The sequence below is a fragment of the Ahaetulla prasina genome, chromosome 2, assembly GCF_028640845.1.
Source record: "Ahaetulla prasina isolate Xishuangbanna chromosome 2, ASM2864084v1, whole genome shotgun sequence".
Classification (NCBI taxonomy): Eukaryota; Metazoa; Chordata; class Lepidosauria; order Squamata; family Colubridae; genus Ahaetulla; species Ahaetulla prasina.
In genome coordinates, this window is record NC_080540.1 from 136,376,400 (window position 1) to 136,399,106 (window position 22,707).

Here is a 22,707-nt window from a genome sequence, read left to right on the forward strand (position 1 = left end):
GAAGGTATCTTTTCTTTTATGTACACTGAGAGCATATGCACCAAGACAAATTCCTTGTGTGTCCAATCACACTTGGCCAATAAAAATTCTATTCTATTCTATTTATGGGGAAGATCATAATATTGTAGGGGTGCTTGGCAACTGTTTGTAAGTGCATATAGATTGCCAAGCAACCAGATTGTAATCATGTGGTTGAGGGGCAGCTCAACATTTTATGAAGACCTAAAATGCTTTATGGATTGTAAAGCATCCTTTCTAAGGCCATTGGACTTCTGAACAGTCATTTAAAAAAGCAGTCATAAATTGAGATCTATCTGTTCATGGTGAATTTCTGCAAAAGAGCAGGAAGAAGGTGGATAAAGATAAAACCTGGCAATAGCTAACAACTGGAACATTGAAAAAGAAACTGAAGGCTTGATTTTGGCTGCTCAAGTGCAAATTATTCAATTTAATACAATCAAGGCCAGAACTGAACAATCATCAAGTGATTCAAAATGCAGATTGTGAAAACAGAAAGAAGAAATAGTAGATCATATGCTTAGCTCATGCATGAGCTATGTATAAACAATGACATAACAGTCACCAAAATACTTCACCGGAACATCTGTAAAATTATAATGTGTTAATAATGAAAAATTGGTGGGAACACAGAGTTGAAAAAATAGCTGAAAATGAATAGGTTACTGTATTTTTCAGTGTATAAGACGCACCTTTTTACCCCCAAAAAGAGGGGGAAAATCTGGGTGCGTCTTATACTCCATATGTAGCCTCGTCCACCCACCAACCTCCACCCTTTGGGTATTTTCGACCTCTGCGTTTTCAGGCGGTTCCAGGAGGAGGGGATCTGGGTCGGGGCACAGCCTGAGAAACGAGCCTCTTCAGAATGGTCTGGGGCAGGGGAATCTGCCTGGCCACGTCCTCCGAGACCCACTTGATGGTGGAGATTTTATCCGGGTGCAGCTTCCCCCTCTCCTTCAAATGACCAATCAAGCCCCACCCCCATTCCCTGCTACGCTATGCAAAGCGCTTTCCTCCCCGAATCCAAAAAGTGCGGCTGGCGCTGCCACCTGAAAATGCTTTCTGTGCTGGTTCACCAAAGCATATTGGGGGGAAACTGGCAGCCGCCTGAAACACGGTTCTGCGAATTGCATCGGGCCAACGGGCAGAGGTCGAATTCTTTTTTTCTTGTTTTTCTCCCCCAAAATTAAGGTGCATCTTATACTCCTGTGCGTCTTATACTCCATATGTAGCCTCGCCCACCCACCAACCTCCACCCTTTGGGTATTTTCGACCTCTGCGTTTTCAGGCGGTTCCAGGAGGAGGGGATCTGGGTCGGGGCACAGCCTGAGAAACGAGCCTCTTCAGAATGGTCTGGGGCAGGGGAATCTGCCTGGCCACGTCCTCCGAGACCCACTTGATGGTGGAGATTTTATCCGGGTGCAGCTTCCCCCTCTCCTTCAAATGACCAATCAAGCCCCACCCCCATTCCCTGCTACGCTATGCAAAGCGCTTTCCTCCCCGAATCCAAAAAGTGCGGCTGGCGCTGCCACCTGAAAATGCTTTCTGTGCTGGTTCACCAAAGTATATTGGGGGGAAACTGGCAGCCGCCTGAAACACGGTTCTGCGAATTGCATCGGGCCAACGGGCAGAGGTCGAATTCTTTTTTTCTTGTTTTTCTCCCCCAAAATTAAGGTGCATCTTATACTCCTGTGCGTCTTATACACCGAAAAATACAGTAAATTTCCAAATATAAGGTCTTGGTTCATAACACACCAGATTTAACCATGATTGAAAAAAAGGAAGTATGGATAACTGATGTGGCAAAACCAGGACATAGAACAGAAGATAAAGATTTGGAGAAGATCAGAAAAGACCTGAAAATTGAAATGAAAGATTATGGAAAAAAACAGACTGATAAGTCTCAGTTGTTATCAGCACACAATAAGATCTTGGACAGCACTTAAATGAAAGTGGACGAAAATTCTACCTGTCAATTACAAAAGACCACAATGCAAAGATCTACATATATACTACACCGATATATTACAACATCCTAGGTTCTTGGGAATGACTTGATGCCTATGAAGGCCAAAATTAGCTAAAGGGCAACTGCAAATTCATATTTCTATGTACACAATAATGCTTTATTAAATTTGTATGCCACTGAACACTCAACAGTTCTGGGTGACTCACGACAATCATAGAAATTCCAATAAAATCAACAAAACATAAAAGATAAAGATAAAAGATGGCAAACATGATGAGACAAGGTCTCATTTTCTCTTGCAAAGGTTTGGGCAAAGAACAAGGTCTTCCTAACTCTTCTAAATAAACTTTTATCAGTTAGGTATATTTGCTATGAAAATGTATGAAATACATATTTAAATAATAATTGTTGTGTTAAGCAGAGCACCTTCAGACAATGTCTGGAATTGTATTTTCTTTGAAATGGACATCTCAAAACAAGTAAGTTAACAGCACCCCTGGCAATATTTGATCTTCTGTCTACTGCATTAAAGGAATCACTAACTTGAATGACAAGTTGATTCAGTCCTTTGATTTCTCTGTAGAATTCTTAAACAGATTTCCATGGCGATCTTATAATCCTTTCATGAAGTAAATCTCAATGAGCTCAACAGAATTTACATCTGGGTAAGCATGCTGTACTTGCTCTAATGAAAGCTACAATACACCTCTGCATATAACTTAGAGCAAATGATTCTAGAATCGGGTGACTTATATTTGTGGGCCTTACCCATTTTGTTTTGAACTGGGCTCTGTTTGAATAGCAAAGGAAGGAACGTCAACTCACCGGTTTTCATTAACCAGGAACATAGAGCTAACATTTTCCACAAGTGCTTCGCTTATGGGTGAGAGGCAGAACGGAGAAGAGAAGGCATCTGAATCCGAGTCGAATGTGCTATCTTTGCTAACATCATCGGCAGACAACTCTAAAGAGCCTTCATCTTCTCCTGTCTCCAAATGGCTCTCCAGCCCTTCCTCTACGGACTCCTCTAATCGGTTCTGTTCATCCTGAGAACTGATTGTCGATAAAATTCCTGAGTCACTGTGAGCAGGCTGAGCGGAACTGTGGATGTTGCATGTGGCTGAGCAGCTGTGGGACAATCTGTCCCCTTCTTCTGAAGGCGGGCTGACATGAGCCACATCCCTCACTAGCTGTGATACAGTCAAAATGTCCTCCTCATCCTTTGGGGTCTCAGCTTGCTTCTGCTCAACAGAAGAAGCCTGCATAGGGATGCCAAAACCCTGAGTGTGTCGGTTGCGCTTGCGGGGAGCCTTGCGAACAGGGGAGCTCTCAGGCGTGATGTAACGGAGAGCTTCTTCATCCTGCCTCTGAATACGGGAGTTGGGGACCCAGGCCAGGATAAGTGTGGTTCCAAGCAGCTCGTCCTTCTCCATGTACAAGCACAAGTAGCCTGCAAAAGAAGACAGGGACTTAGACTTAGGCTTTCTGGACTTCACATGATGTGGAAACACAGCTATTCCTTTAATTACTAGCAAGTGACTGACCTCTTCTCAATGCTACAAGTTTTCCCTCCTCATATAAGAGTATCCTTGAAGATGTCCTACATCAATATTTTCACTGACAGATTCCTTAATGATGTGTTTCCTATTATCCAAATAAACACAGAACAAGCCAATAACAGTAACAGAGTTGGAAGGGACCTTGGAGGTCATCTAGTCCAACCCCCAGCTCATGCAGGAGACCTATACTAGGGATTCGAACCGCCGACCTTTCTGATTGACCAGCTCAGCGTCTTAGCCACTGAGCCACCTAGCCAGATCTGAGCCAGCTAGGTAGTTGGGAGTCTGGGATGAGATTACATATTAGTCTTGTTTTTTTCTACTGTTATTTCTGCTATTGCTTTAAATTGTTGTACACATCATTTCATGATTCTACTGATCTTAATGCTTTTTTTTTTAATGCTGGTGGCTACTTTGAGCAACTCCTTTGTGATAAAATGCAACCTAGGTATTTAGGATGCAAATACCATGTATTAATTCACAACATGTGTGTGTCTGTGTGTGTATGTGGTGTGTGAGTGTGTATCACTAGAACTTTTATTGAATTTTTATCTCTTCAGTTAGTTAGCTGCAAATTACCCCTGTCAAAAACAAGTGACATGTTTCTTCTATAAGAGGAAAAATCACAGCAATCTTTGTTAAAATCAATGAAATAGCTAATATTGTTGGGAATAAGGATGAGACTGTATGTTTTCCCAAACTGTTCTAATTGGTACAATGGCTGCAATGGAGCTCTTTCATAGCTGGTCCACTTCTAAAGACTCACCTCTTTCTTATACAGAGGGTGACTTCTTGCTCCAAAGAGGTAGAGAAATCTTTTCCTTGAAATCCCGTGTATACAGGGTATCAGGGCAATATAAAACAATATCTTGCTTCCAATTTGTCTTACTAAAATATACATAATATCTTTAACCTTTCTTTCTGATAAATACAGGTAGTCCTTGATTTACGGCCATTTGTTTTGTGGCTGTTCAAAGTTACAAAGTTACAACAGCACTGAAAAAAGTGAACTATGCCCGTTTTTCACACTTATAATAATAATAATAATAATAATAATATTTTAATTTTTATACCGCCCTTCTCCCGAAGGACTCAGGGCGGTGAACAGCCAGATAAAAACAGTACAATACACTACAATAAAATCACTACAGACCTCTGCAGCACCCCCATGGTCATATGATCAAAATTTAGATATTTGGCAACTGGCTCATATTTATGCAATGTCCCATGGTTATATGCTCACCTTTTGGGACTTTCTGACACTCAAAATCAATGGGGAAGCCAGATTCACTTAACAACCATGTTGCTAACTTAACAACTGCAGTGATTCACTTACCAACTGTGGCAAGAAAAGTTGTAAAATGGGGCAAAACTCACTTAACAAATGTCTTGCTTAGCAACAGAAATTCCAGACTCAATTGTGGTTATAAATCTAGGACTACCTGTAATATTCTTTTTGGATTTTTTTTTAAAGTAAGAATTAAAATAAATCTATTAAGCTCCATACGCCCAGTGGTGGATTGCTACCAGTTCGGCCCGGATCAAGCGAACTGGTAGTAGTGGCGGTGGGAGACTTCACTTACTCGCCCAGACGCTTCTGCGCATGCGCAGAGGCTTCTGCACATGCTCAGAAGCATTGTGCGCGAGCGCGAGCACACACGTGAACCAGTAACAAACTAAATTGAAACCCACTACTGCATATACCCTAATGTTTTTCTTAAAATTCAGTCTATCCCAACAGTATAGGCACTTAACCACAATGACTTCAATGTGAAATGTGCACTCTGATGTTATGAGCCAACCTCTGCCCCTTCATATTTACATCATCATTTCACTTGCAAGAATATAAAAGTCTATAGAGAGCCAGAGAGAATGGCCAGTAGAGAGACCTGCTACCAAGGCAACAGTCAGCTAAGCAGAGCTTGAGCCCAGGCCAAAGAAATAACTGAGAAAACAAGCCCCTCCTTTGTTCACAGAAAGGGAGGGAGGGGAAGCACAACCTGACTTGCAAACTTCTGTTTACTAGAGCTGTTACAATAAAAGTACTCCTGACCTATATAATTATTGGTTTCTTGGTCTGATCTTCCTTCTTGGGCTGTCAAAGGCAGTCTGAACTGCAATGCAAGTTTCATCACTTGTTCACTTTGTAGCTGCCTATGCCAAAGAAGGCCAACATTTTGGGTTCTGTGGATGAGGTTGTCTTGTCCTGCAACACTCGAAAACTGATTATTATTATTGTTATTGTTATTATTATTATTACTATTATTATTATTACTAATAGTAGTAATAGTAGTAATAAAGAATGGCCTCTGTACACAAAAAGCTGCTTGCATTTGCTCTGAAGCAAAGCCAAGTGCTATAAAGGTAATCAGAATCTAAACAAAAGAAATACGGATAGTCCTCAAATTACAATGGCAATTGGAACCATTGGCACCGTTACCGTTGCTAAGTGATACGCTCATAAAATGCAACATCCAGTGATCGTATCACTTAGCAAAGAGAATCCAGGCAGTCCAAGTTGTCCCAAGAGATATAGTGTTGCAATATTAAGCCATATGAACTCCTTTGTGAGGTTGCTTATGTGCAAAGATCAGCATAAGTAACTTTGGCTAATTTTATCAAGTACAAAAGAAATAAGCAGAAACTTGTTTTATGTCAGTCACGTCAAGGCTGCAAAGATGTTGCCTCTATGATGGTGTGAAATGTATCAACACTTTTGTGATTAGCCACAGAACATTCCTTTTCTGATAAGGCTCTTTTCACAAAGCTTCTTAGAAGTTTCTCCTACATACAATTATATGAGATTTGTTAACATGCAGAGCCAGGATGTACAAAATGTATTTGTTTGCTACGTGTAGCATGAATAGTGTAACTGTAGAACGCCTTAGACACGTGTGGGAGTGATGTCCTTGTAGCCCGTGTAGGTTGCCATGCAACTGTACCACGTAGGCAATAGGCAGAGAACAAAGAGCAGCCACCTCATGGCGGAGAACAAAGAGCCACCTCATGGCAAAACTCCTCCCAAGAATCACGAGCTTTCTTCCAAAATCATAGGCTTGTGGATGTGCTTGTAGTCACGTGTTCACATGTTGAATATATGCTAATATGTAACCTCCCCGGCTTACCTTTTGTAACCACCCATTTTTACCTAAACACAATAAAAGGGGGCTCTGGAATTTGCTCTGGGCCTTCTCATCCCAGACTTTCTCTAGGCTCTCACCTCGAGAAGTCCATGAGTCTGTCGTTCGTTAGCAGCCTTCATGAGAAGCCCACCAGATGCTTCGACAATATAGGTCATTAAGCAGGAAGTGGAGGGTGTCCCCAGTCAGGAACATAGGGCTGCCATGGGAGAGGAGGCTATCATGGGAGGGGGAGACCCTGAGAGGTCTGAAATAGATCATGCGCAAGTTGTAGGGTGATGCAGTGCATCATGAACTCAGGAAGGCGGGGAAAGAAGGCACTGGGTGCATATATGCATGTGTGTGAACAAAGGGAGTCCTGGAGAAAAAGAACGTGGGGTACATATGTGTCTGTGCAAGTGCAGGGAGAACAAGAAAAAAGGTCACAATGTGTGTCTGTGCAGGCACAGGGAAGCTGAGAAAAGAGGGTGTGAAGTGCACGTGTGTGGATGCAGGGAAGCTGGGGAAAGACGGCAGGGGTTCATGTGTGCAAGAGCAGCAGGGAGACCAAGAAAAAAGGATATGGAGTGTGTATGTGCATGTGCATGATCAGGGCAACGGGGCTGGGGGAAGACTTATCCAACTGATTTGCAACCTTCTCTGCTGGCTTGTCCATTAATTTTGTTTGTATGAAGCTTTCAGTAAGGTTGATCATGTGACTGCAGGATGCTGCAACCGGCCATAAGTGTGAGCGGGTTGTCGAGTGCTTGAATTTGTTTACATGACTGCAAGGAGCATTGCAGCAGCCGGAACTTTGTTCAGATGGGCATCTATAGAAATCAATCTGTCAATCAACCAACCAATCAAATAAATAAATACTTTGAGGACCGAATAAGTCCCTTCAGTCAGTGCCATCGTAACTTCTAACAGTCGCTAAACTCAACTAACTTGTGAACTACTTGTATGTCATATTCAAAGGAATATATGAAAAATATGAATTTGTTTCAAATTCTACCTACCTTCTACACAAACTACGCACAAGTGATTGGGGAACCAATATAAAACACTAACTTACATTTTACTAATAACAAGAGTTTTGATAAATGAAATGAGAACTTATATTAGATGTATCATAGGCAGTGCTATTAACTATATGCAATAAGTATAATCATCATGCTTTGAATTTATATGGCTGCTGTAAAAGGCAGCCACTGACATGGAAACAAATGGGGTGAATACTAAATGCCACAAATGCAATGGGTTAGAATGCAGGAGACTGTGAGTTCAAGTCCCACATTAATTTTTTACTTATTTAATTAAAAACATTTAATTAATTTTAAATTATGTTTTTAATTATAAAAAATAATGTGTTCCCCCCCTTCAATTTGCATAATACTGCGAAGTAAACAATAGAATCGGTTTTATACAGGTATAAATTTTATTGTAGACCATCCAGAGTCTCTCTGTAAAGGACATGGTCGGTTCTTAGATATGACATATAAATGAATAAAAATAAATTAAAAATTCATTTGTATTATTTTGATATTTGCAAAATCACATAATGATGCTTGCTGGCTGAAAAGATTCTTCTTTGTGTTAAAGCTTATGAAAGCAAAACAAAATTTCAAAAACTAATTCTGGATCTTCTTAATATGCTTTAATCCTAAAACGAGGTTCCCCTTTTAGAAGTTCTAATAGAATTTTTTTTTATTGGCCAAGTGTGATTGGACACACAAGGAAATTGTCTTGGTGCATATACTCTCAGTGTATAAAAAAGAAAAGATAGGTTCATCAAGAATCATAAGAATCATAATATAGCACATGCCACCTCTTATCCAAGCTACAAAAACACCAAGGCAAGGTAATATTTTACACTGAACTAGGAAACTCAGACAAGGAATAGCTGAGACACACTATCTTGCTAGCAAGATTTAGCCACTCCCCCTGGATTCATAAACAAAGGAGACAGCAGCTGAAGGTATACAGGGTGAGAGGTGAAATAGGCAGTAAGGGAAACTTAAGGAAATAGCTGAAGCTCTCTTCAAGAATTTTAAGTAAGTAGGGAGGGAAGGGACGTTACATTTCATTCCTAACAGTCCGTGCTGACAAGGAAGGCTTGAAAAGGAGTTGCAACGTTACTGACCTAGGTACAGTACTTCAATCCCCAAGAGGACAGCAACTGTATTTAGAGTTATGCATTAACACCAGTCTTGAATGTTGCTGATAACAAAGGGAGGTCAGAGAGGAGCAGAGCAGGATTGAAGTGCATGCCTCAGTTCCCTCTACACTTACAAGCATTAGATACCTGAAGAGGGCTTCAGAGATTCTATAGTCCTAAAGAGACTTTACTAGCCATCCTCACCTGGATGATGTTCCACAACACCTTGCAGCATCTCAGGGGGGTGGACACAAACATTGTTCTTGGAATAGATAATCTCTCCATCCAAGATGGAAGACGAACCACCACAGCTGCTGCTGGCATTTAAGGTCAGGAGATCAGATGCTTTGGAAGAGGCACGACGGAGGAGTCTTCCCAGAGACATTGCCAAGGAAATGTTTCCATTCTCTATCAGCTTCAGTCAAGCACCTAATTCAGAGAGTAAGGTCTGTCCAGGGAAAACAAAAAGCAAAACCACACACATACACAAATTAGAATAGATGCAATGAATAGGTAACAACAGAAAGAAACATCACTCCCCTCTCCTCATTCAAATGAAGTACTTTGGTTGGGATGGTCTAAGAAGCTTCTGACTTTTATGGTGTCACTCACCCTACTAAAACTTGGTAAAGAAAATTCAACATTAAAGTCAAATCTTCATAATACAATTCCTATTTATAACTTTAGGTGACCTCTTGTACCTAACAAATACTCCCCAAGGCTTATAACATGAGCCTTTCTGAATTTGCTGCATGTTTTACTGATTTTCCTTTGAGTTATTAGACTTGCCATTGATCTGGATTGTACAATATTAACCCCCATTTTTCTCATTCCAGCACTGCTAAACAAAATACCACTTCACTTGTAGATGTATGGCTTCAACCTCCGATTTTTAGTGCTATGTTTGACACTAGACTTACTTTTTATCCTGCAGTTGAGCTGAGATGCAAAGACGCAAACTAATTTAGGAAATGTGTGAAACTCTCTCACAAGCTAGTCATATAAGAAAGAAAGAAAAAACAGCCATTGTGCAAAAGAAATTCCCTTGGATGCTGCAATAGTCCCTGAAACAAATATCCCCAGTGAAAAGTTAATTTTAGCTCAGAAAGATATTGAAAGTAAACACATTTGCATCTGTTATTTATTTGCTTTGGTTCTTTATTGGATGAATTTGGGGAAGGGCCTTCAGACAGAATACCTTAAGTAGATCAGCATAAGGATGCAGCCTGAACTCTACTGTAACTGCTCTAGCATAGCAACAAAACTTTGTGACCTTTGAGTCCTGTTGAATATAGGCCTGAAATAGCTCATGCCTGCCATCCCCTGCACAATATATGAATTTACAAGTGGAAGGAAAGGTTGCTTCTTGAAGGCACACACAACTTTCCTCTTGTGCTCTGGAGCAGGGGTCCCCAACCTTTCAGACGTCAGGGACCACTAAATTCATAATTTTAAATCCCTTAGACCACTAATACGATCTGCCTAATGACCAGCTGTGTGGGCGTGGCTAGGTGGTCATGTGACTGGGTGGGCTTGGCTAACTCAATGTCATTCATATTGAGGGGCACCTCTACTCATCCCTCTCCTGCCAGCCACTCCTCACCTGCCTGTCCCGGCTCCTTAGGGCCCCAACAAGAAGCAGTTGTTGGAGCTAAGCAGCTACTATGAGAAACAGCTAGCTCAGTTCAAATTGGATCTGGCCGAGAAGGAGGCTCAGCAGAAGCACCTCACTGAGGACTAGGAGCACAGGCTTTCCAAGCAGAGGAAAGATCTGCAGGAGTAGGCAGCCAGGTACCAGCGCCTGGAGGCTCAGTGGGCTGAGATGGTCAGCCAGTTCCAGGCCATGAGGCAGTCCCACTGGAACAAGGCCCTCTGGCTCCTTGCCACCAATGGCACTTCCCTCCAGCCTTCACCCAAAGCCCCTCACCAGGAGGCTGAAGCAGACCCCAAGTCGGAATTTCTGCCCCTCTCTAACCCACACAAAAAGACCCTGAAGGGGGAGACTCTCTGCAGCAACCCAAACATTCATTGCACATATCTGTCCCAGGGGCCATAGTTTGAGGACCCCTGATTTAGTGCAATATAAAAAAAAATGCAAATAATTTTTCTGTGGACCACCAACATTTTCTCAGGGACCACCAGTGGTCCACGGACCACCAGTTGGTGACCTCTGCTCTGGAGAGAGGTAGCCTAGCCTCTTCTAATTTCCATGGCCTTTAAAGCAACTGTAACATTTGGAGATACCAACCAAGGCACTGCAAAGCAGAGTGAGCTTTTTGGTTTAAGAATGGCAAACCAAAAGTCACACGAAAAAGACAAACAGAAAAATACTGGCTTTCATTAAACCCTACTGTGTGTCTGACTTGTTAAATAATTCACAAGAAAGCAAGCTAAAGAGAATGGAGCTATAACTAACAGATAGAAAGCATATAGTGTCTTGCCTGTGAGATGGGCAGTTATAATTAAGAACTAACTATACCGTACTTTGCACAGGAGTGAAAGAAGTAGGCATGTAGGAGCAAAAAAAGAGGTCTGTGGGTACAAAGAGAGAGGCATTCACAGCGATACTCCCCTTCAAATCAACAAAGCAATAAAGGAGATGGTCCTTGTTTAATGATACTTGTTTTGTGCTGAATGAGTGGTAGCTACAACTGGGTACTCCTGCTTATTTTCTCATGAGGTCTATACTTGAAAACCCATGCAGTCCTTGCTTAATGATGGCAAATGCCATCACTAAGTGCAGCAGTCACACGTTGTGACTTTTGATGGATTTTCCATCCCGAATTAGCATCTTTAAGTGAGGTCTATCTATAGTGACAATGTACTAATAAACAAATATTTCCTGCCCAATCTTTAATCTATGACCAGTTTTCTTCTTCTTCCAGGCACTTTCCCTCTTAAACCTTGCCAATCTTATCACCTAGCAGTTAATTTATGCAAATCCAGAGATGAAGCAGCAGGCTGTATCTTTTCTTCAGTATCCTTTCAGAGGTTGTGTTTGTTGACTTGCTTAACTTGGTTACTGAATTAACCCTTTTTCTTCCGGGTTTATGGATTAGAATAGCATAGAATAGAATTTTTTATTGGCCAAGTATGATTGGACACACAAGGAATTATTACAATGAATCGTCAAATAAGATGGGTTTGCATAAGGCACCAAGTTGTGAGAGAGCAAACCAAGGTTAAAATTAGCTTAGCGTCCAAATGCAGCCCTCGGGTCTTTAGTAGACCTTGTTAAATGCATGGTGGGAATGCACTGACCACAGCATCTTAATCATCACTACTAAAATGAAGAAAGAAAGCTGCACAGGTTTGAGTGTAAATTCTTAGACATGTTCTGGTTCTCAAAACTTAGGGCTTTGTAATGAGCTTTCAAAATTCTCCATCAAATATATGGGAAGAGAAACTGAAAGGAAGCAATGGCATATTGTAGGCTGGTTGACATACATTCTTGAAAATATAATGAAATAAAGAAGTAAACATAAAGAAATATTGGGCCTTCCGAGAAGTAACCCAATAGGATTTCTGCAGATGTTTTCCTAGATTCTTTTTTAAGAGGTCAGCCAGTGTGTAAATCCAAACTTTCAAGAAAAAGACCTCATCAAAGATACCTGAGCAAACTTCATAAACCGTGAGATGGGATGGGTTATTCCTCATTAAAAACTAACTATGCATTGCCCAAATTTGCCCTGACATCTTGTTTCTGTTGATTCTAGGATGCCATCTTCACCTCATCCACAGCACACCTAAGACAGGTTTAAGTTACTCTTAGCTGCTCCTAAAGTACGCTTCCCCTCTTGTCACAACAGCATCCAAAAGTATAGGAACTCCTTGACTTACAATCACAGATAAGCCCAACATTTCCACTGCTGAGCCAGGCAATAGTTAAGAAAGCTTGCACCTCATTTTATGACCTTTTTTGCCAGTTGTTAACCAAATCACTGCAGTTGTGAATTGTGAGGTTGTTAAGCGAATCAGGCTTCTTCCACTGACTTTGCTTGTCAAAAGTTGGCTGGGAAGGTTACAAAAGGTGATCATATGATCGGGGAGGCTGCAACCGCTTTGGTAAATACATGAGCCAAATTTTGATCATGTGACCATGGGGATGCTGCAACAGTTTTAAATGTGGAAGCCAGTGACTTACACTTTTTAGTGCTGTTGTAACTTTGAACAGTCATTAAATGACTGTTTGTAAGTGGAGGGTTACCTGTAGTCTCAAAATGTGTAAAATTTGTGTTGTTTTGCCAGATGTTATACCAGAGGCAAGGTCAGAGAACCATGAACAGAAACAACAGAGGCAGAATATGGATCAGCCACAATTTTCATGCTAATACATTTTTTTTTTGGCCAGCTCAAGAAAAGTGACATTGTGCCCTGGTTTAATAGTGAACAAAAAAAATCAACCCTGTTCCCAGGGCTCAACAGAACCAACAAGTCTTTACAGACTGTCTGAAAGTCTTTTCAAAGTAATAAAACCAAAAATCCTCTCCAAACTGGATAAATGAACCTTAAAATGGCAAAGGGAAACCAGAGATATCAACAATAAAACTCACATTTCTCATATAAATTTTAATAAATGGCATCTGGCCTGGCTGTGAGAAATCAGGAAAAGATATTGGATAAAATTGGAGGTTAAATGTTCCTTTAGTGCAGTGTTTCTCAACCTTTGTCAACTTGAAGATCTCTTCTGACCCAGCCTTAGCAGAACCAAGAAACAGACTCCTTGTCCTGAAACCCCCCAATTTATTTAGCTACTGTGAATTCATAGCATTCACACACAGAAAAATCTAGGCAATAATCCTTCCAAGGGTTAATTGCAGTAACAGACCTTATCAGTTCCTTGAAATTGCCAGGCCAAGAGCTTCCAGTCTGGCAAGCAGTCTCTGAGGCAGAAACTATGATAAGCAAATCTTCAGAAAGAAATATGAACTGTTGTCTCCTGCAACCACCACTCCCATTTTGCTTCTATTTATTCCCCAGCCAGGGAGGGGGCAATTCAGAATCCACATATGCCTTTCTTCCTGAGTTGGCTCCTGTTCCTCAGTTGTTCTTCTCTCCTGACAGCTCTGCATATATGCGCATCTGGAACGGGCCCCAGCTGTTCTTCCTCCCCACTTATCTCCAACTCAGAAGGCAGCTGGGAAATGTCAGAGGGCCCTTGCTCTATCTCTGCTTCCTACGCAGAGCATCCATCAGAGCCTTTCCCAGACTCCAGGACTGGCCCAAGTTCCTCCCCAACCTCCTCATTGTCTGAGTCTGCCGCCAGCTCTGCAGGCCACAACACTTCAACTCTCAGAATTGTGGCAGTTGAAGTTCACAGATGTTAAAGTTGCTACGGTTGAGAAATACTGTTCTGGTGCATAACTCCTACAAGGCAAATGCTACAAATTATTAGGAATAGAATAAAACTGAAAGAACTTGCAATACATTAAAGATAAAGGTTCCCCTTGCATGTATTTGCTAGTCGTTCCCAACTCTAGGGGGCGGTGCTCATCTCCATTTCAAAGCCGAAGAGCCATCACTGTCCAAAGAAGTCTCTGTTGTCTTGTGGCTGGCATGACTAAACGCCAAAGGCGCACGCAACGCTGTTACCTTCCCACCAAAGGTGGTCCCTATTTTTCTACTTGCATTTTTTACGTGCTTTCAAACTGCTAGATTGGCAAAAGCTGGGACAAGTAATGGGAGCTCACCCCGTTACGCGGCACTAAATATTCGAGCCTTTTGATCGATAAGCTCAGCGTCTTAGCCACTGAGCCACCATGTCCCTCTTGCAATACATTTTAAATCCACAATATGACCATAATGTACCTGGAGTACATATCAAGAGATATTGCTCAATGGGTCTCTTACAACAAAAGACTTAATTGCAGTTTGGTGTATTACAATAGAACAAAGGAAGGTATGGAGAGCTATTACAATTTAAGTTGGGTCCAAATAAAAAGCATTTGCTTTACATGGGCCAAAGTATAGCCAAAAACATGTGTTGTCTTTTTTTTTTTTGGGGGGGGGGGGGGGGAGATTACCAAGCCAGCTTGGCAGGAAGCAGCCTACATTCCTCACTTTTTTTTTTTTTGCCTGAAATCTTGATCAGTAAAAACAGGAAAGGCTAATAAAATATAGGATGTTAAACCCTCTACGTACTTTATACATTCTTTAGCTGTCCTGACCTTGAAGGAAAATGAGAGTCCCTTGTAAAAAGCAACAGACGGATATTCCAGCAGAGGCATCATGTTATCCATATAGCTCATTTCAGAATTGATAAAGTTGCTTGACATTAGAATGTGCAAAAATGGTATTATCTTGTTTTATTCTTTAATTTTGGTCAAACATGAGGCAGGAATTAGCAAGTAAAAAAATTATTTTTTTTAAAAAAGATTAAAGATAGAATAGAGGATAATGTCATTGCAATTCTCCAACTGAAGAAGAAAGTTCTGTTTTCCTCTTCACCAAGCCCTGGTGGCGCTGTGGTTAGAATGCAGTATTGTAGGCTAATTCTGCTGACTGCCAGCAGTTCAATTCTGACTAGCTCAGGATTGACCTTCCATCCTTCCAAGGTAAAGTGAGAACCCAGATTGTTGGGGGGGCAATACGCCGACTCTGTAAACTGCTTAGAGAGGGCTGTAAAACACTATAGTGTGGTATATAATTCTAAGTGCTATTGCCATTATATATAGGTAGTCCTCACTTTATAACCACAATTGAGTCCAGAATTTTGGTTATAAGTCATTGCAGTTATTAAACAGATCATGATGTGGTCTAACTTGATTTTATGACTGTGTGAGAAGAGGACAAATGGGTCCTGATTTTTACCAACATTGTATAGACCTCAATTTGATAGTAGGCCTCAAATGAATTGCTATATATTAAAGTACCAGCTAGAATGATTGCCCAAGAATAACACAATATTTGTAATCAGCTATACTAAAGCAATTTTGTAATATTTATTTGCAAAGTAAATAGTTTTAGAGGCTATTTTGGACTAGGAACATTAAAAAGTGTTGGAAATAAGGAACTGAAATTAGCAGATGGTAGGAGATTTCACATGTACACGCAAATATGTGTTAATCAATGAAATACTGGGAAGTAACTACAGTAAAATTCCGTCTACTGAGAGGCTGTCTGAATAAAGGTATAAAAGAAGAAGATGGGTCTCAGATCAGGTCCACTGGCTGTAGCTATTCCTTGCTGGATTTAGCTATCGTCTCTGGACCTCATTGCAATGGTAATTGATGTAAGTGCCGTATTTTTCGGAGTATAAGACGCTCTGGACTATAAGACGCACCTACCATTTTGGGGGAGGAAAACAAGAAAAAAAATCTGCCTCTGCCTCCCAGCAATTTGTCTCCTTGCAGCAAATGGGGCACGCAGCAATAGGCAATGGCAATCCCTGCAGCCTGAAACAGCTGAGGGTCAAGAGGCTGATCCAACCGACAAATCAGCTGCTTGTGCTAATCAGGTAGTGCTGAAGCTGAAATGGGCTGTTTGCTGTAAGGAGGTAAATTGCTGGGAAGCAGAGGCCAAAGGGTTGGGGCCGGCGGGTGGCCGAGTCTACATTTGATGGTTAAGACGCACCCAAATTTTAACCCTCTTTTAGGGAGGAAAGTGTGTCTTATAGTCCGAAAAATACAATAATGTTGTGATAGTTTTTCATGTTCCAAATTGCTCATGAAATAAATCTCTGAATCTTAAAGTAAGAATTGTTTATTGTATTACTGTCTCCTGTTTTCCTTTATTGGGATATTTTTATGACAACTGTTTTTACAATGGTCATAAAGCAAATACTATGGTCATTAAGTGAACCTGCTTTCATTAAGCAAATCCAACATATCCAGTGGGCAGTTTTTGCCATTTTCTGCTGGAAAATGACAAAAAAGTTTCAAATCATAATCAGGTGACTGCAAGATGCAGCAACTGGTCATAAATGAGTTGGCTCCCAAGCACCGACAATGCAATTATGTGACCATGGTGTGTGTGTGTGTGTGTGTGTGTGTTTCTCTCTCTGTGTGTGTGAAGCAGTTGTAATTTTGAGGATGAGTCGTATTTTTTTTAAAGTCAGTCATAACTTTGAATGGTCTTTACTTAATGGTCATTAAGTAAAGTCTATTTTGCAATAAGTCTCTTCATAGACCATGATGTAAAAATGTGTCATTCACAAGACTACATCCTCATGTTCAACTATCTAATCTTTTGCTATGAGCATAGCATACATAAAACATAAAATATAACAGATTTTAGCTTTAATCAACAGACTGTACAGGTAATTAATTTCTGATATCTGAGACTTTGGAAGGTTACTTCAATATTGAGTAGCGAAGCAATATCTAGCAATACCCCTAACTGGGCTACGATTAGGCAGTCTCTTTAGCATATTTACATGGCACACTTCTTATAGCTCTTGAAAAGCTCATGACAATGTATGAACCTTCAAGCCACAAAATTCAGATGTACTACTTATTTATACAGCACAGCAGCAGCATTCCTACATTTGGAGGGGAAAGGGGCATATAACTTCACAGCAATGACAAGATATTCTGTGCCTGAATCTCATAAAACCGTGATGGCGAACCTATGGCATGTGTGCCCGAGGTGGCACGCAGAGCCATCTTTCCGGGCATGTGAGCTGTCGCCCAACTCACCTGCAACTGCGCATGTGTGCGTGCCCCAGTTGGTGTTCAGGCTTCCAGTATGCATGCGCGCAATTCAGGGGACCAAGCTGGTCTTCTGAGCTCTCCTGCGCGTGCACACGTGTTTGTGCATGCGCACATGAGTACTTGCGTGCAGTGAGCACATGCATAGCCAGCATTCGTGCACATGCACTGTGCATGTGAAAACTGTGCACATGCGCGGATGGTGTCATTGCGCGAGCATCACACGGGGGTGTCGTGTGAAAGCCACACACATGCACACATGGTGTGGTTACACACGCAGCGCATGGGGTGCATGCACAAAAGCTGTGCGCATGTGCAGATGGTGCAGTTGCGTGCATAGCACACAGGAAAGGAGCCGCGCATTAGCACGGATAGCACAAGCGTGTACAAAGCACGTACCTGTTCGGCATTCGGTGAGTAAAAGGTTCGCCACCACTGTTGTAGAAGAACACCTTACTTGAGGTATAAGTAAAGCAGTCTCAATATTATAGACTCTAGACAATAAGCGTGATTGTGTTCACCCTTTTCAAAATCCATGGGGATCACTTAAATACACATGGTTACAAGGTAGACAAAGTTTAAGGAACACTGAGAAAAAGCAACTTCAAGTTTACAATCTAAATTACCTATTTCTCTCAATCTGGATTTGGAATTCAGACCTTCCAAAATAGAAGCAGCTTGTTCTGAACATTAACTTGCATGGCACCCTTCCACACTCCTTCAATATATATAGGTAAAGATAAAAGGTTCCTCTCGCACATATGTGCTAGTCATTCCCAACTCTAGGGGGCAGTGCTCATCTGTTTCAAAGCTGAAGAGCCAGCATTGTCCGAAGACGTCTCCGTGATCATGTGGTCGGCATGACTAAACGCCAAAGGCTCACGAAACGCTGTTACCTTCCCACCAAAGGTGGTCCCTATTTTCCTACTTGCATTTTTTACATGCTTTCGAACTGCTAGGTTGGCAGAAGTTGGGACAAGTAACGGGAGCTCACCCCGTTACGCAGCACTCAGGATTCAAACCGCTGAACTGCCAACCTTTCAATCAACAGGCTCAACGTCTTAGCCACTGAGCCACCATGTCCCTTTCGATATATATATAAGGATATCTGATTCGAAATGTTCCAGCTGCTATTTTAACCGATATTACGCAGCCTTTATTCAGACTTTTTCCGCATGACAACTCTTGTCCCTGAACAGCTCAACACTGTGGGGTTTTTAATCCATCCATCAACTGTTTCGTGGACCAAGCCCAAGACTGCTCAGCACCCAGGCCAAGATAAGTTGCCAGCTGATTTGATCACATTCTCATTAAGTATTCAGTCAGCACAATCTCTCCCCTCCCCCCTGCAGCCCAAGCCCTTCCCTCCAGAACAAAAGGCCACAGGGCAACATCCTATTGGCAGGTTTTTCTGCCACAATCTCCATTTGCTCCAATTGTGCCGTTTCTCCTTATCAGTGGGAACAATGGAGGAAAGCCTTTTGATAATGACTTGGCTGAAAGCATGATTTCTGATTGACGGCTTGGCAACCGTTGCAAGGACCCAACCAGGACAGGCAGAAACTAGTTCTTTACAGAAAAACCCTGAAGATTTGCATAATTTGGTGAAAGGCATAAAAGATGCAGGGCTGGAGAAGAGGAAGAACTATAAGCATCCTTGAGAAAATACGCAAAACTGTTTCCTAGAACCATAATCTCAAGTAAAGAAACAGCGGGAGTAAAAAAAATGGGATAACAGAAGGGATAAAACATTGGACAGTGGCTCTTATCAAATTTTAATGCATAAGCTGATTTTTCATGTTTCTTGAACAACTCTGTTTTTAAGATACATATAGGTCACTTAATCTCCAGGAAACAGAATGCAACACTTCTCCATTTTTCTTCACAGGTTTGTGAGTTAAACTAAGACAAATCAGAGGTTTATCTGCCTCATTAGAGCTCTTCAACAGGAACTGCCATAGTAGGTTAGCGGTCTTAGGAATATATTCCAAGGAAGGAAGCTATGACTGTGTTTAGCTGTCTGAGAACTGTAATGGGGATAATGCTCAGCAATAAACATGGATCAAGCAGCAAATCCCTAGCAAGTAAGTGGGATTTTTGAGTTCCCACATCACTTTATATCATAATGGGATTTGTTTAAACTCGGCAAGCTTAATGAATTTAGGTCAATGGGCTTCATTAAAAAACTGCTCAAGTCGCATCAATCTAAACACCAACCACTATAGCATTTTAGCGCTTCCATAGTAAAAACAAAAGCCTTAAACAGGACTATTACCGGTAATCTTTATTTAAAATGTATTTTTTCAAAGGAAGGCCTTAAGGGATTCTTGCAGCTGCCATTTAAGCCATAAAATCTATATATAGGTAGTCCTCAACTTACAACAGTTCATTTAGGAATCGTTTGAAGTTACAATGGCATTGGAAAAAGGGATTTATATCAGTGATGGGTTGCTACCAGTTCACCCTGGTTTGGGCAAACAGGTAGCGGCAGGAGGCTTTACCCATCCACCCAGATGTCTCTGCACATGTGCAGAAGTGTTGGGCACGCGTACGCCTTTGAGCAGACCAGTAGCAACCAAAATTGAAACCCATTACAGATTTATATCCTTTTTCACACTTATATATCATTGCAGCATGCCCATGGGCACTTGATCACAATTCAGATGCTTGGCATCTGACTCATATTTATGATGGTTGCAGTGTCATGTGATCAGCTTTTGCAACCTTCTGACACACAAAGTCAATGGGGAAGCCAGATTCACTTAACAACCATGTTACTAACTTAACAACTGCAATGATTCACTAACAACTGTGGCAAGAAAGATTATAAAATGGGAGGAAAACTCACTTAACAAATGTTATGCTTAGCAACAGAAGTTTTGGACTTAGCTGTGGTCATAAATCGAGGACAACCCGTAATATAAAACAGCAACTATAAAAATAAAGATTCTCTTGAAGTGACCACATGGAAGTCAATGTAATTTTTTTCAAAGGCTATAGAGAACGAGCCATAGTGGAGTAGAAATTATAAAAATATAGAAGGAAAATCAAATTACACCTGCCACAATTCTAACAAAAACAAACACTTGAGCATGTCATCTGTAGATATTTTCATTATAGCAGATATCCATGAGAGTTCGGAAGATACTTGATAGACCGCTGAGGTTTTTCCAAAGCCACATAACTACACTCCAGATTTAGCAGCTTTTATGTGACAAATACACCGTAACTTTAAAAGTACTTCCATAAAAGGATTCTGGAAAGAGACCTGCAGAAGATGGGGTGGGTTCTACTTATCTTTACTACCAGTTCACAATGGGGCCGCAGGCATTTCGTAACTGAGAATCTTATACAGGTAGTCCTCAACTTACAACCATTCATTTAGTCACCATTTAAAATTATAACAGCCCAGAAAAAAGTGACTGATGACTGTTTTTCATACTTGGACTGTGGTAGCATCCCCACGGTTATGAGATCAAAATTCGGACATTTGGCAAGTGGCATGTATTCACTGTATTTAAGACTATCTTTACTCCAACTAACATAATAATAAAACCTTCAAGGAAGAAACACGGAAGAATTTCACTTAAGTCTATGCAACTACACTTCAGAAGAGAATTTATCAATATTTGTTCTACAAAGCAAACTTCCTGCTATGGGCAGTCTTGTCTTATACAGATATTGCACTTCTCTCTAACTCAGCTATTGTGATTTGACCAGATCACAATGTTTGCACTTCTTGAGAAACCTACTGCTTTCCTTAACACAGTAGTTTTCAAACTATGTCAGGAGAAGTTGAGAAGCCACCACTATTATATGCAATTGTAAATGTTTGGGGGTATATTCTGAAGCACCTACTTTGGAGAGGAGGGGAACAACATAGTCCAAACTTCTGGCAGTCAATTACTATCACAGAATACAAAGTGTGACCTACTGTATCCCGTACCAATGGGCTGTGGCCCGTTCTGAACTGGGCCACCCAAGTGGTGGGCCCTTGCACGAGCATGTGAACCACTATTTGTGTGAATGGCAGGTGCGCAAGCTTGCTGCTGGTGCAAGTAGAGCTACCCACCTACCACTCTCCCCCGCCCCACCCCTGCTGTCGCCATCAGTTCACAAAACTGGAAAGGTTGGGGACCGCTGCCCTACAGGACACATTCTCCATTAATACACAGAACTTTCTTGGAAGTTTCCTAAGTGACAGAATAGCTGGGTTCACACATAATACTATGTGTATTATGGGTCTCTGTGGCTCAGACTGGTAAGACAGTCTGTTATTAACACAGCTGCCTGCAATTACTGCAGGTCTAGTCCCACCAGGCCCAAGGTTGACTCAGCCTTCCATTCTTTATAAGGTAGGTAAAATGAGGAGCCAGATTGTTGGGGGCAATAAGTTGACTTTGTATATAAATATACCAATAGAATGAAGACTATTGCTAACATAGTGTAAGCCGTCCTGAGTCTTCAGAGAAGGGCGGGATATAAATGCAAATTAAAAAAAATACTAAACTGTATTATGGTTCACTTGGTTAGCTGAAAATCAGGAAGAGTGTGCTATCACCTTTTCAAACTAATACATTAGAACAGGTGTGCAGATCAGTGGTGAAATCCAAATTTTTTTACTACCGGTTCTGTGGGCGTGGTTTGGTGGGCGTGACAGGGGTAGGATACTGCAAAATCTTCCTTCCTACTCCACTCCAGGGGAAGGATACTGCTAAATCCATTACCTCCCGACTCCTGGTGGAAGGATACTGCAAAATCTCCATTCCACCCCACTCTGGAGCCAGCCAGAGGTGGTATTTGCTGGTTCTCTGAACTACTCAAAATTTCCGCTGGCAGATCTCCAAACTGCTCAAAGTTTTCGCTACGGGTTCTCCAGAACGTGTCAGAACCTGCTGGATTTCATCTGTGGTGTAGATCCTGATTATGTGTGAGACAGATCACAAATAAACTCTGTATGTCTAGTTTAATGAAAAGAAGGACTAGGGAAGACATGATAGCAATGTTCCAATATCTCAGGGGTTGTCACAAAGAAGAGGGAGTCAAACTATTCTCCAAAGCACCTGAGGGTAGAACAAGAAGCAATGGGTGGAAACTAATCAAGGAGAGAAGCAACTTTTTTTTTTAATTGGCCCCAGTGACTTTATTATTTAAATATTATTTAATTTTGTCATAACAGTATACATAAACATTGTCATAAGTAAAAAAACATATCATGAAGAATATATATATATAT

At 41.3% G+C, this 22,707-nt stretch overlaps 1 protein-coding gene across 5 annotated transcripts in view; it reads right to left on the reverse strand.

The window, feature by feature from the left end:
• TBC1D16 (TBC1 domain family member 16) overlaps window positions 1–22,707 on the reverse strand; it is a 95,661-nt gene that overhangs the window by 63,522 nt on the left and 9,432 nt on the right. For 4 of the 5 annotated variants that reach the window (XM_058169622.1, XM_058169623.1, XM_058169621.1 and 1 more), the window contains exons 2-3: window positions 9,028–9,271; window positions 2,813–3,437 (exon numbers count right to left, since the gene is read on the reverse strand). In XM_058169622.1, the coding sequence (XP_058025605.1) occupies window positions 2,813–3,437; window positions 9,028–9,208 (806 nt within the window). In that variant the 5' untranslated portion in view covers window positions 9,209–9,271. Of the gene's footprint in view, window positions 1–2,812; window positions 3,438–9,027; window positions 9,272–22,707 lie in introns of those variants that run through there. The other variant, XM_058169624.1, reaches the window with a different exon arrangement.